Source organism: Vespula pensylvanica, chromosome 3, assembly GCF_014466175.1.
Source record: "Vespula pensylvanica isolate Volc-1 chromosome 3, ASM1446617v1, whole genome shotgun sequence".
NCBI classification, from domain to species: domain Eukaryota; kingdom Metazoa; phylum Arthropoda; class Insecta; order Hymenoptera; family Vespidae; genus Vespula; species Vespula pensylvanica.
Window position 1 is genome coordinate 10,694,546 of NC_057687.1, and position 16,870 is coordinate 10,711,415.

The 16,870-nt window shown below is 26.1% G+C and overlaps 5 protein-coding genes across 9 annotated transcripts; 3 read left to right on the forward strand and 2 right to left on the reverse strand.

Annotated features, from left to right (window-relative positions):
- The first annotated feature begins 41 nt into the window (after positions 1 to 41).
- Positions 42 to 7,763, forward strand: LOC122628136 (dystrophin-related protein 2-like). Of its 2 annotated transcripts, none has more exons than XM_043810056.1 (10): positions 42 to 121; positions 5,165 to 5,372; positions 5,477 to 5,720; positions 5,798 to 5,909; positions 6,022 to 6,188; positions 6,249 to 6,364; positions 6,439 to 6,661; positions 6,746 to 7,064; positions 7,136 to 7,435; positions 7,622 to 7,763. In XM_043810056.1, the coding sequence occupies exons 1-10, from the start codon at positions 118 to 120 to the stop codon at positions 7,741 to 7,743; spliced, it is 1,815 nt and encodes a 604-aa protein (XP_043665991.1). In that variant the 5' UTR covers positions 42 to 117; the 3' UTR covers positions 7,744 to 7,763. The 2 variants fall into 2 exon arrangements, with proteins under 2 accessions (XP_043665991.1, XP_043665990.1); XM_043810055.1 differs by lacking the exon at positions 42 to 121 and adding an exon at positions 4,534 to 5,104.
- Positions 2,240 to 4,421, reverse strand: LOC122628137 (serine/threonine-protein kinase RIO1). Its single transcript, XM_043810057.1, has 4 exons — positions 4,196 to 4,421; positions 3,023 to 4,026; positions 2,455 to 2,948; positions 2,240 to 2,341 (listed from the first exon to the last, which is right to left on the reverse strand). The coding sequence occupies exons 1-4, from the start codon at positions 4,249 to 4,251 to the stop codon at positions 2,240 to 2,242; spliced, it is 1,656 nt and encodes a 551-aa protein (XP_043665992.1). The 5' UTR covers positions 4,252 to 4,421.
- LOC122628141 (glycerophosphodiester phosphodiesterase 1) lies at positions 7,536 to 10,501 on the reverse strand. Its single transcript, XM_043810062.1, has 5 exons — positions 9,911 to 10,501; positions 9,243 to 9,418; positions 8,968 to 9,169; positions 8,653 to 8,882; positions 7,536 to 8,524 (listed from the first exon to the last, which is right to left on the reverse strand). The coding sequence occupies exons 1-5, from the start codon at positions 10,244 to 10,246 to the stop codon at positions 8,386 to 8,388; spliced, it is 1,083 nt and encodes a 360-aa protein (XP_043665997.1). The 5' UTR covers positions 10,247 to 10,501; the 3' UTR covers positions 7,536 to 8,385.
- Positions 10,502 to 10,797: 296 nt separating this feature from the next.
- LOC122628142 (40-kDa huntingtin-associated protein-like) lies at positions 10,798 to 12,900 on the forward strand. 2 transcript variants are annotated; one of them, XM_043810063.1, is made up of 8 exons: positions 10,798 to 10,933; positions 11,427 to 11,512; positions 11,593 to 11,639; positions 11,728 to 11,930; positions 12,004 to 12,205; positions 12,274 to 12,376; positions 12,459 to 12,577; positions 12,668 to 12,900. In XM_043810063.1, the coding sequence occupies exons 1-8, from the start codon at positions 10,913 to 10,915 to the stop codon at positions 12,835 to 12,837; spliced, it is 951 nt and encodes a 316-aa protein (XP_043665998.1). In that variant the 5' UTR covers positions 10,798 to 10,912; the 3' UTR covers positions 12,838 to 12,900. The 2 variants fall into 2 exon arrangements, with proteins under 2 accessions (XP_043665998.1, XP_043666000.1); XM_043810065.1 differs by having other exon boundaries at positions 10,801 to 10,933; positions 11,401 to 11,512.
- Positions 12,901 to 13,024: 124 nt separating this feature from the next.
- LOC122628139 (UDP-glucose 4-epimerase-like) lies at positions 13,025 to 16,195 on the forward strand. Of its 3 annotated transcripts, none has more exons than XM_043810060.1 (7): positions 13,025 to 13,326; positions 14,242 to 14,489; positions 14,560 to 14,673; positions 14,742 to 14,918; positions 15,034 to 15,214; positions 15,286 to 15,567; positions 15,653 to 16,195. In XM_043810060.1, the coding sequence occupies exons 2-7, from the start codon at positions 14,244 to 14,246 to the stop codon at positions 15,745 to 15,747; spliced, it is 1,095 nt and encodes a 364-aa protein (XP_043665995.1). In that variant the 5' UTR covers positions 13,025 to 13,326; positions 14,242 to 14,243; the 3' UTR covers positions 15,748 to 16,195. The 3 variants fall into 3 exon arrangements, with proteins under 3 accessions (XP_043665995.1, XP_043665994.1, XP_043665996.1); XM_043810059.1 differs by lacking the exon at positions 13,025 to 13,326 and adding an exon at positions 13,763 to 14,100; XM_043810061.1 differs by lacking the exon at positions 13,025 to 13,326 and adding an exon at positions 13,764 to 14,146.
- The last annotated feature ends 675 nt before the right edge of the window (positions 16,196 to 16,870 follow it).

Sequence of the window (16,870 nt, forward strand, 5' to 3'; positions counted from 1 at the left end):
CACTTCTTCTCTTTCGTCCGTTACTACATGCAATGTACGTGTGTAGATACAGTTTTTAGATATTCTTAAAGATCCAGGATAAATCTTAAATTCTCATGATCGGGAATATACTAATTGATGTGTAAGTTTCCTATTGATGTTATATAATTAATATATGCTCGTTTTTCATGTTTTTTATCAAGTAGCGTAAGTATCTTACACACGCATGCGCGTAACGTTAACAACCTCTTACATATTTCAGTCGAATCTCAAATTCTTTTCAAGTTTGTATATATTGCGTAGAATTTGTTTTCTTTTTTTTTCTTCTTTTTTCCTACATGCGTATATCCCCCCTCCTTTCAAATTCATGTTCTATTAGATATATAATATTACATATGTATATATTTATTCTTTTTATATTTATTTATTTTCTCATCCAACAAAGATAACTTGCGCATCAGGTTACACCATAAAAATTAAGAATACTACATTTATTATTTTCTTATAAAATCTCTCTCTTTCTTTCTCTCTCTCTCTCTCTCTCACTCTCTCTCTCTTCTCTCTCTCTCTCTCTCTCTCTCTCTCTCTCTCTCTCTCTCTCTCTCTCGCTTTCTCTCTTTGTCTCTCTCTGTATCTCTGTTTCTGTCTCTTTTTCTCTCTATCATATGATCTATATTAATAACAAATTTCTGATATTTTAAACATATATAGATATCTCATTATATAATAAAATAATGAGACATATATATATATGGACACGTAGTATTAGAGAAATATGCAAATAAATTTATTAGATTGATAATATGAATATATTATTTTCCTTTTTTTTTTGTATTATAAAATCTTAAAATATATCGACGATATAGGAAAAGAAGAAATTATATATATGTCAAAATTTTAGAGCTAGTGTTCTTTCTGACTTATCTGATGAAAGAGCTATGAAAGCACAAAACTAATATAATAAATTGTTTATTAATTTTAATTGTAATTTTTCTTTTTAAGTAACAATCTTTTTTCTCGTTATTACGTAAACAATTTGCAATCAGTGATATGCTTAAATCTTATGCGCGTGCGTCAAAAATTACTATATAAAACATAGTAAAAATAATCAAATTACTTAGAAATCATCATAAAGAAGAGGTACTACATGTATCAAATAATGAAATATCTAGTGCTCGCCTGCGCTCGCGCAAATTTTATAGATTATGATTAAACAACAAAGTTGCAAGAAGTTGGAACAAAGAATTTTATACACGTTAACACGTAGTTATATACGTATTTATAAATGTCGCTAGAGCAGGTATATGCACTATTTCAAAATTGCCAAGTATAATTAATATTATCGTATATATTAACAGATATTCGAATATTACAGTAGAAAAATAAATTGTAAAGAACAACTAATAAAATGTGTTACTAACCTGAAAGTGTTACCATTCTTTGTGATATAGTAATCACAGATTTACTATTTCTAAAACAATGGAACTTAATTTTATATAATGGAATACGTATACATATGTTTATTAATGTTTTTATATTTTTTGATGAAATTATAATTAACCCCCTTCCCACAGAATAAAATTTATATAATAAACGTATTGTAAAGTTAACTTTAAATGATTTTTAAAATAACGTTGGTTAATCTAATCCAATATTTTTGATATATTAATAATTTTCACAAAGAAAATATTAATTTATTTTCTTGGTCATAATAGGAACGAATAATTTCTTCGATTATCAGTTATATATTATTACTTTATTGTAATATATAATTCTATCAAATTTAGTCAGTATTTACATTCGTATATACAAAAAGTGATAAATAACATTCGATATGTAAGAAATAACATTTTTACATGTAATTTCTTATATAACTCATACAATAGTAACATTGTGACGTCGTAATAAATTCCACAAATCTTTTATATTTATGCAAAACATATCGATCAAACTAATATAAAACTTTTTATATCCTTAGTCATATATGTCATTAAAAAAACACATGTTATAATTATAATTTTTAAATAAAAAAATATCTTTTTCTGAAACAAAACGTAGAAGAAATTTTAGGTTAATTAAAACATTTTGCTGCGTCCTATCATATTGATAAATTTTTTGTTATTAATGTCATTAGTAAAATAAATTTCGATTTTTTAAGACGATGGATATATTAGATTTATAACATTTAAAATATAAGTGTAATATATTTCAGATACAATATTATTTAAAATCTGATAAATTTATATAATGTAAAGCATTTTTATTTCTTCTTAAGTAATTTCTCTTTCCTTTTCTTTATATGCTTTTTAACTTTACTTTTTCTCTTCTCAGCTTGTTGTTCTTTAACAGCTTTTTTACGGGCCTATAAGCAAATTCAATATGAAATTATCGTACATTTGTTGTTATATGATAAAACTGAAATTGCAAGAACATTTAATTTATACAAAAAATCAATTAAAAAAACAAATAAATAACCTTTTTACTTTCTGGACTCTCATTTCGAGGACGTGCAGAACTAACAAATTTAGATTCATTTTCTTTACTACTTTCATCATCTGTATCTTCACTTTCTGAGCATATACTTTCTTCTTCTTCTTTTGCATCATTATCTACAATATTTTTCTTAGACTTATTGGTAATAATATCAGGTGTTTCATTAGGTTTAGACAAATCTGCTTTTAATCCAATTAACGTTTTATAGATCAAATCTTCTTTTCCTGATTTAGCAAGTTTAATATCCCGTTCTATATCAATCACCTGATTTAATCTTTGTGGTATATAAGCTTGTTTAAAAACCTGTTCATTTATTTCTTGGTCAGGACAACTTTCTTGATTTATTTCTTCATCTATTTGACTTGACACTGCGTCTAAATATTCATCCATGTTATTTTCATTCACGGTTGGATCCGTTATGAAGTCAAACAATGCTTTTACTGACATTACACATACGTCATTTTTCTTAAAATATTCTAAAAGCAATACAAATAATTCGATTAATTTTATATTATAATTCATTTTACTTAACATTAATCTGAAGACTAACCAGTAATATTTGTACAATCTTTCCTAAGGAATTCAAGAGCCATAGGATGGTCATGCTCAACTGATTGAGATACATCTATTATTACAATAGATCCATCATGATAAAGCATATTGTATTCACTTAAATCAGCATGGACTAATTTACATTTATTGTACAATTCCCACATGATTTTTATACATTTCCTATAAAGTTTTCTAAATTTTGAAGCACTAAGGACAACATCTTTCAATTTAGGCGAAGGCCAACCATTAGTACCAATAAAATCCATTAATAATACATGACTACGTAATAGAATTGGTTTAGGAGCATTTACACCTCCTTGATCTAAGCGTGCTAAATTTCTTAATTCTTTTTCAGCCCATGTTCTTACCATTTTACGTGGATTGTGGCGACAATATCCATGTCGAAAACGAAATTCTCCAGTTACATATTTATCACGATCTTTAAATTGTAAAATCGAAGTTTTATAGATTTTTATAGCAAATTCAACACCAGTTTTGGAAATTGCATGATAAACATTAGCTTCTTTTCCGGTAGAAATACAACCATTAATCTCAGAAATTATTCCTTGATTTAAGAGTTTAAACAATATCATCTTGGTCCTAGGATCCATAACTTGCTCAACTGTTGCACGATCATGTTTATCTTTTGTTCTAATGCGATCTTTTTCCATACGTTTATTAGATTTGATAAGAAAATTAGTAGCATGATCTGGTAGAGATGGTCCTTCGTATTTTTCAATATTGATTTTATTTGCATAACGACGAAATAATTTATCGTTTGGTTGAAAATTAGAAATCTTACTAGAAGCAGCTTGTGCATTAGTACTTTGAGTATTTAGATTTTTTATTATATCCTTCTGATTATTGCTAGTTTCATTTATATCCCAATCATAGCTATCATCTTCAAAATAATCTTCTTCGTCTCTTTCTGTTATTGTTAATCGTGTAATATCTTCATCAAGTGTACATTGAAATAATGGTGCTCCTTTTGAATTAACCACTCTGTGTATAATCAATTTACATATATCATTTTATAAAACTCTAAGTATATATATTTTAATAAAACAAAATAAAGTAAAAAAAAAGTAAAATAAAATATTCATCTTTATGAACTTGTAGGTTAACGAAATATAATTTATTAAGAATAAAAAAATTATGAAAATTTACATACGGTATTTCAGTTTCATCGGCATCGCTAAATTGTCCTTCATCATGTGTTTCAAACATAATGTCAATATAAAATAAATTTCTTCAAAATAATGTTAGATTTAATTTACAATATTGTAATATATGTACAACTATGAAGTAATTTCAAAAAGACTTAAATTATAGATATAATGTCTTGTACAAATTATAAATAAAAAAAAAAAAATAAAAATAAGATTATGATTATATTTCTTCTATTGTGGTTCAATAATCATTTCATAATAACTGATATAATTTTACGAAAACTTTGTATATATATATGTGTATATACTTCTCATAAAGGGAAATATCCAATAATCGTAAGCTTCACCTATCGCGCACATCGTATTGGAATATATTCTCTAAATATTCGCCGTTCTGTGTATATTTTTTGTTCTATGGTTTATACGTAGGCGTCTTTTTGTTTACTTTCAACATTTAAAATATATCAAAGTATATGCATAATTATTTCATTGCATTAACAGAAAGTAAGTTCACTAATGTTATGTTAATGTGAAAGCAACTATTTTTATAAGATATTCATTTTCATAAATTATATTTTTTCATACATTATAAAGAAAATTGAAATACAGATGCATATATTTTGAATATTTTTTTATACACTTTTTCACATTATCAATTGCATTAATCTCTAAAAAAAGTAATATAAAAAAATATATTGAAATATGATATAAATATAAAAATGAAAATAATTACCATACGAACAATATCAATTTGATATAATTGTATTGAACAATTCAATTTAACAAGTCCTGCATCAACACATATATAGAAATGTTAGATATCATGCGATCTGTAGAAGATTGTAATGCTATACGTTATGTATCGTATAGAACCGCTGTAAAAATGCAAGTAATACATCGAGAACTTCAAAGTAAGTAGTTAAATAGAATATAACTATATAAATAATATGTAATTATCTAATTTGTTTTAGTGCAACATGTACAGCTAGAGTTAATCGCTGGCGTATTTGAACGTCATAGATTATCAATTACAGAAAATTCTGTAAATTTAGATCCAAGTGAAATAGAAGATGTTCTCTCTGACATTTATTTTGCAGCTCGTAAAGAATCTAACTTTGACTTTGATATTGATCACATAACAAAGTTAGCTGTCAATTATATTTTATGTACCTTTGATAAGTAAATATAATTTATATATTATTTTTTTATATATAATATTTGTCTATAAATTATACATTATAATTAGTAATTATTATTATATTAAAAAATATTAAATATTTTAGGCAAAATACTAGAAGCATTACAGTTTTTTCTATAAAACTTGCATTAATATTAATGAGCTGTGGAAGATTGCAAGAGAAATATGGATATCTTTATCAGCAACTAGCTGATCATAATGCTTGTCTGTCCCGAGCTGGTCTACATACGTTATTAATTAATATCTGTAAAATAACAGAAATGCTTGGAGAAAATATGACCTATGGATATCATCATATTCAGTCACATATAGATAGTTGTTTTGAGAAAGTAATACATAATATTTAAATATTTTATTATATACTGCAATTGATATATACTTAATATTTTTTATATTTCAATTGTAGTCTCAAGGATGTTTAGGAGTTACAGAATCAGAATTTGCCACATGGATTATGCAAGAACCACCTTTACTTGTTTGGATAACAACATTCAATAGAATGAAATCTGCAGAACACAGTCAGTATTTTTAAGATAATTTTTAATATATTTTTGATAAATTTACAATTGTATTTATAAATATTTAATGTAATATTTCCAAGAATTTTTACGAAAAAATCTTTTTTTTTAGTTGTACATAATATAAAATGTTCTTCTTGTAAAATAACACCGGTGCAAGGACCAAAATATTCGTGCTTAAAGTGTACTGGTTACCATCAATGTCAGGAATGCTTTTTGCTGGGCAAAACAACTAATAAACATAAGTTAAAACATCCGGTACGGGAATATTGTGCAAAGGTACGAGTTTTACACTTGTATGTTACAAAAATGAGAAATTCTATTATTTCTTTTTTGTAGACATCAAATCGAGAAGCAACGAAACTAATTATTGAATTAATTCGAAATAAATTAAGATTATGTCCTTCCAAAATGGTTATAATGAGTACAGAGGAATCACAGCTAAGTGCTGTTAGGTTTGTTAATAAACCATAATTTCTTTTTATTAGTATTTACGTGCTTTTTCTAAATTATTTATAATATATTGCAGTACTGTAGCAAAGCAATCAGATTGCTCCACATTAAGAAGCACAATCAAAAGGAAAATTTTAAGTGATCCTCAAAAGGAATTACAAAGCATTATTATGCATTTAGAAGAAGAGAATAAGCAACTTCAAATAGAATTACTTGATATTCAGGGAGCTAGAGCAGAAAGACTTCATCGCCATAGAGCTACTATAGAATCCCAGCTACAGCGTTTAAAAATATTAAAAGTATATATTAGTTATAAACATTGTTCCTAGCATTATTGTATTATCATGACGATCTACTAATATTATTATTACATTTATTTGCAGAAATACTTATTTGCAGATCCTCCATATGAGCCACAATTTATTAATCGTCTACAAAGCACACCTATGCTTCCATTGTCATCTAGAGTTGCAGCTTTACCTTTAGAATTTGAATTAAGTCCAATAATACATCAAGACACCCTAGAAAGACATTTATCTAACGTAACTGATAGAAACAAAATACAAGCCTCAAGTAATTTCAATACATCATTAGATAAAAACGATACGAATGGTCTTACTTGTACTGAAGAAGCATCTTCAAGTTCTACATTTGTTAAAGCACCTAGTAGCACATGTATAGAATTAAGCACATGGATTGGAGGTAAATAATTATTGCTTTATAATAGTATGTAATATAACATAAAAATATTTTCACATCTTTATCGTCTTTAGGAAAACGATCGGAACTAAGTTTACCCGACAGTGGCTTTTCTCAGTGGTTAAATAATGGAGATTCTAATTACAAAGATGATAGACAAACTAATAAACTTGCAATAGGAAATATTGCTTGTAATGAATCTCCAATAACAATTTCTGATTCTCCTGTTGGGCCTCAAAGAGATAATACACCTTCTTCTCTACAACGACCTGATAAGCATTCACAGCACAGTAGTTTACAAAATATTCAAGGAGACCTCAATGATATATTAGATAGATTGCAAAACATGGTTGCAAATGATTGTTTACTAGAAGGTAAGTAATGCTAAAAATAAATTTGTTTTTTTAATTGTTAAGAGACACGAAAGTAATATAGCTATAAAGATATATTATATTGAATAATTTGTAAAAAAAAAATATTGTATCATATATATTTCTACTTGTACTTTTTTTTACATCTTATAACTATTTTATAATAATAAGCATTCTTATTGCATACAGAGTCCTATGTTGTCAATGATAATTGCAAACTAAAGCGAGCAACAACAGAAATGGAAGATCTATTAACTGATCTTATTGAAGGTATGGAATCTCGTAAAACTAAACTTACTACTATTGTTTGAGAATTTACAAAGATTATTTTATAAACAAAGACCAGAATAAGAAGTTAAGTATAATAATAAATATATTATTTTCCGTCCATTTTTGATTATGAAGAACGTAATCATATAAATATAAAGTGTAACCATCTTGTTTCTAAAATTAAATAAAATAACAAAACTTTTTAAGGAACATGCAAAAAATTGTAAATACACATAAATTTGTATTTGTTTGTAAATAAATATAAATTTGATTTAGATGCATTTAAATACAAGGTGGTATCACTTGAATGTAATTATATAATATATATTATAATATATATAAGCCTTTTGTATATCGTTTACAGTAATCTTTATATTTGATACTATGTGAAGCTATGTTTTATTTTATGTAATATAAAAATGTAGAAAAGTCATTTTAATTTAAAAAAAAAAACGTTGAAATAACACTGACAATATTTCCCAGTCTTACCATATAGAATTAAGTTCTGTTTTAAGTTAAAATGCAGTGATAAGTTAAAAAATGGTGTACAAAATCGTTTTCATCAATTGATGAATAGACTAGAGTATCAAATGTTATGCACTCTGTGCTAAAATTATCAAATTGTAAGTATATAATATTGGTACTACATACATTTTATTAAATATTGAATAAATATTAAAATATTATACTTTTTCTGCTAATAACGTGTCTGTTAAATATGTAATTTTAAACAGTCTAGAAAAGTGTAATTTCTCTGATGGCAAATTGACAGTCCATGCCATCACACGAATTCCACGATTATGCCATTGTTCAATAACATGCCTAAAATATAACCAATTTTTAGTTTCTTATATTTAATTAATTTACAACTATATCAGTATTATTAAAATTTTTATATATAATTTTAATATTTAATATCAACAATAAATACTATAGATAAAGGAACTTACAAGTTTACTATATCTTTGTGTAAAAGAATAGCAGATATCCCTACAATGTAATAAACAAAACTTGGTAATGCCCATTCATATAGAATTTCCATTATACAAGCTGCCAAATGTTTAAATGGATTAGTAGAGCGTGATGGTCCTGTTCCATTTATTCCTGAATAAGATTCCCTTGAAAGGTAATATGGTCTCCAAGCTAAACTAGATACAATGCGTGGTTCTTTTCTCCTAATCTAAATTTGTTATTTATTATGATTAAATATACTTTTTATGACTTTTGTATAATACTTTGTATGAAATATATAAATATTAACATACCAAATATACAATCATAGGATTAAAACTTGAAACAATTGCTTTTTTAAATAAATTTGGATTTTCTTTGTAAGCATCCAATACTACCTGTATTACATCTAGTCTTTTTTCTTTGATATCAATGATTATATGTTGATCATTGTTTAAGCATAATTCTAAAGCATCTTTGAACAATGCAATTTTTTCTCCCTTAGGAAATTTATTCCTTTGATATAGAAAAATAAGTCAAAAAAAAAAATAATAAAATATAATCATAAAATAATCACATTAATAAATACCTAAGTGGATGATTAAATGTGATATCTAATTCCTTCAGTTGATCCCAGGTCATTTCACTAAGTATACCCTTTTGACCTGTAAGTCTTTCAAGAGTAACATCATGATACAGTACTGGCACATTGTCTTTTGTAAGAACTAAATCAAATTCAATTGCAGTACATCCTTTTTCTTTACTCTGTGAAATAAACAAATAATTAAAAATTTAAATTGGATAACATAATTATAAAAGATACATAAAACTTTTATAATTACAATGAAAAATCTTTTTATGTTAGCCATATCAAGTAATTTGAATATTTTGTTTTCCTTTTATGTAAATATGGTTATTAGTTATAATATTCATAAAAAACTGTAGTTACTAAAATATTTTAAATATTACAGCTACTTGATTAGTATATGTTTTGAAGCCACACCAGAGCAAGCAACTGTTCATTTTATTTGACAAACAATATAAAAAGGATTACAAAACACAATGTTATAAATGCTTTGAAAATTCGTATTAAAAAAAAATTCAAGCCATAAATATATTAATACATTGGATATAAATTAATAGCATATAATTATATTAGAATACTAGTGTTTCAAATATTCAGAGCTATTATCTATACGTCGTATTTATGACTATAAAAAAATTTAATTAAGAAAAAGTCATTAAATATAATTTTACATTTTGAAAAGCTGACAAGCTGTTCTCGGGGTAATCATATCCTCCACCACGATGAGCTATAACAGACATGCAATATCGTTCTCCATCACCCTGGTTCTCAGTCGTATGTATTTCCTTTCCTATGAAAAAGGGATTCACACCAAGTACTTCATTCACAATACTTGCATGTGGAGGTGGAACTCGAACTAGTTTCAATCCAATCAATATGATCAAAGAACCCCAAAAAATCCAAGGTATGCGGAAACTGTATAAAATGCTCACTAACACAGTCCATGTTGCTTCAAGAAATATCCACAATAAAGCACTATTTAAAATTAGTTCGACAGTCCCATGCATCTTTGTCAATAATATCTATGTTTAATTTATGTTACGTTACTTTTGCGAGAAAATTGAGTTCTACTAGAAATGTTTATTTAATTTTAGTCTTATGCCATTTAATAATGTCTCATTGCATAATTACGCAAATTCGATGATTCATACACATCATAGTACATTATATATAAACGATATATGTCGTCGTAGGCCGAGTTTTACATTTACTTTACAACATAAATATGATAAAAATATGTCATCCTCTGTAAACCTGTAATCATAAAAATTACTTTTTTTTGAGAATACTAAAATCATATTTCTGCGAATATAATTAAAATATAATGTGTGTGTGTATATATTAATCATCGTATCATTTGAAGTTTTTTAAACGATCAAAAACGAAGATAAGAGGTACAACATATCACTAATCGAATAAATTATTGATTAAATATATTTGCGTAACTAAATGGTTAGTCAATAAAAGATTAATTTTATCAATGATCACGATTATATTCATGTATTTGAGATAAATTAATAATCTTAAATTCAGAGCTAAATTTTGTGAACACACAGTGCTATGAACTTACACTATAATCGAATTTTTCCTTTACTATAATCAATTCTTTTCTTTTTATCAATAGATTCGTAATTTCGCATCGAGTGCACATAAACTTACTTTGTGAGAATCACATGACACAACGAGAACAAATCGTAAGTTGGTAGGAGCATTAGCATCTATTCAACCATATATGTTCGTGCTTATTGGTTTTCTAATTTTATCAAACTTTATAAGTATCATATAGATAATAAAGAATTATGATATATAATAAAAAAATAATTGCTAGAATAATACAAAAAAAAATTGACGATTATGTCCTTACGTTATCACTGATGTGATAATACCTTAATGTTGTGTTGAAAAAAGGCATTAAGAAACATAATCTATGTATGATAAATCAATTGGCTGTATCAAGTCTACGATTTTTTAATTAAGAATTTATATTAAAATTTACGTCATTTATATTGTTTATATATATATATATATATATGTTTAAAAATTAACATATTTTAATGTCTCGTGACATATATGTGAAGCATAGGAAAAATTATAGTATATAGAAATATTTATAAGAAAAAAATTGATTAATATGAGTAACAATTGTAATATATTTATTTAGTTAAGATCAACATTTATTTAATTAAGATGTCTCAAATCAATCAAGGACAAAAGTGCGGAGGAACGGCTGATATTTTGGCGAGATATCAAATTATATCTAACAAACTTAAAAAGTAAGAAAATTTTTTTAAATAAGAAAATATAGTTCATTTATAGAAATTATTAGAATCTTTGTTTAATAAATAATTTCTAGGCGTTTTCTGAGAAAGCCTAATGTTACAGAAGCCAGTGATCAGTTTTGTAAGTATTATTATATTATTGTATTCTATGTAAAGATCAAAATGTTCTTGTATTATTACATACAAATTTGCAATAACACTTTATGTAGGTGCTTTGGCTGTTGAATGTGAACAGAAAGAATTATGGCAATATGCAGGTTTATGTTACTTAGCAGCAGCTAGATGTCATGGAACATTAAAAAATGCTTCTTCTGAAATCAACTTGCTAATAAAAGCTGGCAGACAGTTTCTAACTGCAGAGAAAAAAAATAATGATATTGGATGTCCTTCTTTAGGACAGGAAAATATGCTGGTTAATCATCAATTCATAACGTTTTTATAGTTATTGATATCTTAAATTATACACATAACAAAATATATTTTAGGCTGCTGTCAGTTGTTTTAGTCATTCTTCATTGCGTTGCGGTAATCAAATAGGATTTAATTCATTATCTGCAGGATTAGCAATAGAATTAGCATTATCATTAGGTGCTAATTCAGCTGGAATTCAACAATTACGGAAATCAATTGATACTTTCCCAACTCCAAAAGCTATTAATACTTTAATATCTTTTTATATTGAACAAGGTAAATAATTTTTTGTTATATAAAAATTTTAAATCTATATTATGATTATCTTCAGATAATAATTCCAGGCGATTATGTCACTGCTTTAAATGTTCTTAATGAATTTGTGGAATTTGTAAAAGCTTATATTAATATTGGTATAAGAGGTAATTACAACGTTATTTTACGTCGGTAAGTAAGTAACATTACTCATACAATACTTCTTTGTAACACGTGAAGTTCTATTTACAATTTCAACTATAATATTTTTTAGATGTGAAATAACTAGAGTTCTTTTACTTTTGATTCTTCAACCATCACCTAAAAGGCTAGCACCGTCATTGGTGCAAGTTTTAGAGAAGTATGCATGGATTGAGGAGGGTACAAATAATGGTTTGTATGTTTGTTTCTCATTAAAAAAATATTGCATAAATTAAAAATATACAACTTTTATATATGTTGAAAATATTTTATATGTTATAGGTCTTGATATGAACGAGGATGAACTTTTATTATTGCAATCATTGGTACTTGCGTGTCAATCGCGAGACTTTCAAATATTATTTGAATTAGAAGGTGAATTATGGCCATATTTAAATGCAGAACAAAAGGAATTATTGCACAAATTAATTAGAGTATTGACGTTGCAGTGAATATGTGATAATTGTATGTAAATATGTATATAAATAACATTTAATAAAAACTCCAATTTTTTATTGTTTGTTTTCTTTTCATGATGAATACTGTAGACTATGTTTCATAAAAATGATACATTCCATAAACGATAAATAAATAACGATAAATAATTATAGTAATTTTTTTCTTGTCTCGCGTTTGAAGCATCTTTCGTAAGAATGGCGTTAGGAAGGTTGTGAAAGGAAGAACCTGTTATAACACATTGTATGGATGGAAGAGTGAGAGTGTATAAAGATAGGTATAGTATGCGATTTCGTATGATCACGAAGGAGAGACTGTTCGTAGTTTCAGAGTATACTAAATTCTGCGTTCTTGAAGAACGTAGACGTAACTGGAAATATATTCAGTCATTACACAAACGCGAGTGCATCCTTCGATCCTTCGCTTCTTTTAATCAATTAAAATAATATCGAATCCAGTGAACAAATAATAAATTATTTTTAAAGGTAAAACCATTAAATCTTGTTAAAAATATTTTTAATAAAAACGAGTATTATGTATTATGTATTATGTATTATGTATTTTTAATAAGAACGAGTGTATTAAAGTATTTATATAAATTTTATACATTATCGATTATTTCACAAATATCTCAGAATTATATTTTAATCGATAGAAAATCAAAATACCATTTAGATGAATTCGTAAAGATGATTAAATAAATTTTCTAAATAATTTTATATTTATACTAAATAAAATAAGTTCTGTATTTGATTTGATTGGAATTGGATTAATATAGTCGTTTACATCTTATTATCTTAACAGAGAATGTCAAAGTTGTTTTAGTAAAATCTAAATTCATAAATTATTTAATCGCGTTATAATGTCACATAATATATTTCGTAGTTAATTATAATGCAAGAAGGTAAACTGTAACATTTTAAGGAATACCGTTATATTCAAATACGAATGCGCAGAAGATCATGAAAAGTTCAGAAATGATATAAAAAATTTTTTCATTTTCATAGATGTTCTTTTATCATTATTATTATTATTATTATTATTATTATAATTTTATTAAAAGTTATAACTTCTAACTCGTTAATTAATTCGACAAAAGCATCTAATCTAATTTATTTTTATAAGTGTTAAGAAAAAAGTTATACTATACTCTTTCTATTAAAATTTAAATCTATTAGATGTCTACCTGTTTGATCATTCTTAGAATGATCTATTACGCGTTCGATAACCTTGAACCTTCAATATGCCTGTTTCCGAAGGTGACTGCCCGCGAATTACGTGTAGATTTGCATGATCGACCTTGAAGTATTCACATCTTCTTACATTTATTTTTTTGATTAAATATAATCATTTAATTATAAATTGTTATAAATGAAAATTTTTTTTCAATATTATTACAGCTATGACTGAAAATTGGAGAACAATTTTTGTAACTGGAGGTGCTGGTTATATTGGTAGTCATTGTATTGTAGAACTTTTAGAATGTGGATATGATGTAGTAGCTATAGACAATTTTGCAAATAGTGTTGTAGAAGGTAAAGGAGAATCTGCAGCTCTTAAAAGAGTTGAAAAAATAACTGGAAAGAATGTTATATTTTATAATTGTGATCTAATTGATAAAAACAACCTTGAAGAAGTATTTAATAAGGTAAGTGTTATCAACATCAAATTATATTTATTAACATAGTATTTTTATAAATTTTTGCAATATTTTTTAGCATAAAATAGATTGTGTCATTCATTTCGCGGCTATAAAAGCAGTGGGAGAATCTATGCAAGTTCCACTTCATTATTATAAAAATAATATTATTGGTGCCATTAATTTACTAGAGGTAAGAGTATTTTATTATTATGATAACTATGAAATTTAGTTTATTATAAAATTATTTTATACTTTTAGGTAATGAAAGCTGCTGGTTGCTTTCAATTAGTTTTTAGTAGTTCTTGTACAGTATATGGAGAACCAAATGAATTACCAATAACTGAAGAACATCCTACAGGAAATATAACAAATGTATATGGTCGTACTAAGTATTTTATCGAAGAGATGCTTAAAGATATATCAAGAGCTGAAAAGGTAGGATTATAATATGTATCAGAAAAAAACTATTTACAATCTTACAAATTGTTCTCAATTTATTTCTTCTATCCAAAATTATTTCTTAGAATGAAATATTACTTTCATTTGACAGAATTGGAATATAATCTCTTTAAGATACTTCAACCCAGTAGGTGCTCATTCTAGTGGATTAATAGGAGAAGATCCAACAAAACCATTTACTAATTTAATGCCATATATTGCACAAGTCGCATTAAGTCATAAACCTGAACTCATTATCTTTGGTGGTGATTATCCTACAAAGGATGGAACAGGTACAATATAAGCTAATTATGTCTAGTATTGATTAAAAAAATTTAATTATTTCTTGATTATTTGTTTTTAGGAATTCGAGATTATATTCATGTCATGGATTTGGCATCTGGTCATGTAGCTGCTTTAAATGCTTTACATAAACAACATGTTAAACTAAAAATTTATAATTTAGGTACTGGACAAGGAGTATCTGTCCTTGAATTAATAAAAACGTTTGAAAAAGTGACAGGTGCAACTGTTCCATATGTTATAAAAGATAGAAGAGAAGGTGATATTGTCTCTATGTTTGCTAATACAGATTTAGCAGAGAAAGAGCTTGGATGGAAAACTAAATACAATGTTGAACGAATGTGTAAGTTTTATATATATATATATATATATATCAATTAAATTGTTTATAATAAAAAACATATATTTAATAATATAATTTAATAAAGGTGAAGATTTTTGGAGGTGGCAAACAATGAATCCGTATGGGTATCGGACGCCAATAAAAAACGGCATTCATCCTCATGTAAATAATACTACATAAACTTATGGCTATACACCATCTTTCGCCGTAGCGTATGTAACTTCAACAATAGGTATGGAGAAAAAATGTGCGATAAGGAAACACTGTCCTCATTATCGCATTAATGTATAAGCTTGTTAGGTTATAGCCCTTTCACGCGTAGCCTAATAATCGAATTAATGTGTAACAGAAATTTTTGTATGTATTAAAAATAATAGTATATCTGACAAAAGCAAGAAAAACTATATATCAGATCATACATCTCTAAAGATAAAATAATTGAAAAGTGTTTGTCATTTGTACAAACTTTATATCGTTTGTTTCTAATTAAATTTATATAAATAGCTAAGGCGTATTTAACGAGTCATTAGTTCTATATTACTTCCTATGGAAATGAAAAAAAAAAAGATATAACATATATATAAAAGATAATAACAATAATAGTAGAAAGAAAATCACTGATGTATATCCGAAATTCTAAAATATATGAACACGATGGCAAACATAACTAGAATAAAAAATATAATATTTAAACTGAAAAACTAAATAAGAATAATTAAGAATAAATGAAAATCAATAAGAATAAGTAAGAATAAATGAGAATAAATAAAAACAAATAAGAATAAAGAAAAATAAATGACAATAAATAAAAACAAATAAGAATAATAAATAAATTAGAATTTTTCGAAGCATTTCTCGAAAAAATTATTTCAGAATTTTATTTAATCTACTGAAGTATAATTAGTAATATAAAATGTAAATACTTTCGCACTTAAGAAGAATTAAAGAGATAAGATTTTGGAAATTTATTAAAATATGCAGCCATTCGTTCAACAGTACTTGCGTCGTATAATCCAGATTTAAATTTCGATATATCGCAAGTAATATCTACTTAGATCTCACCACGAGAAGGTTGCTGCATATGGAGATCCACAGACTAACGGTGATTACTCTTTTGTACTATTACTACTATTACTACTGTATAAAAAACAAAGTAAAGCGACGGCGTGTCTGTTACTTCACGAGAATTCAGATTTCAAATACTAAAATCGTAGACCCAAGTGTTACCGCATATTCGGGAATCAACTTATGCATAACTCGACCATCGTAACATCGTAAGCTTCATTCACCATTATTGAGCACG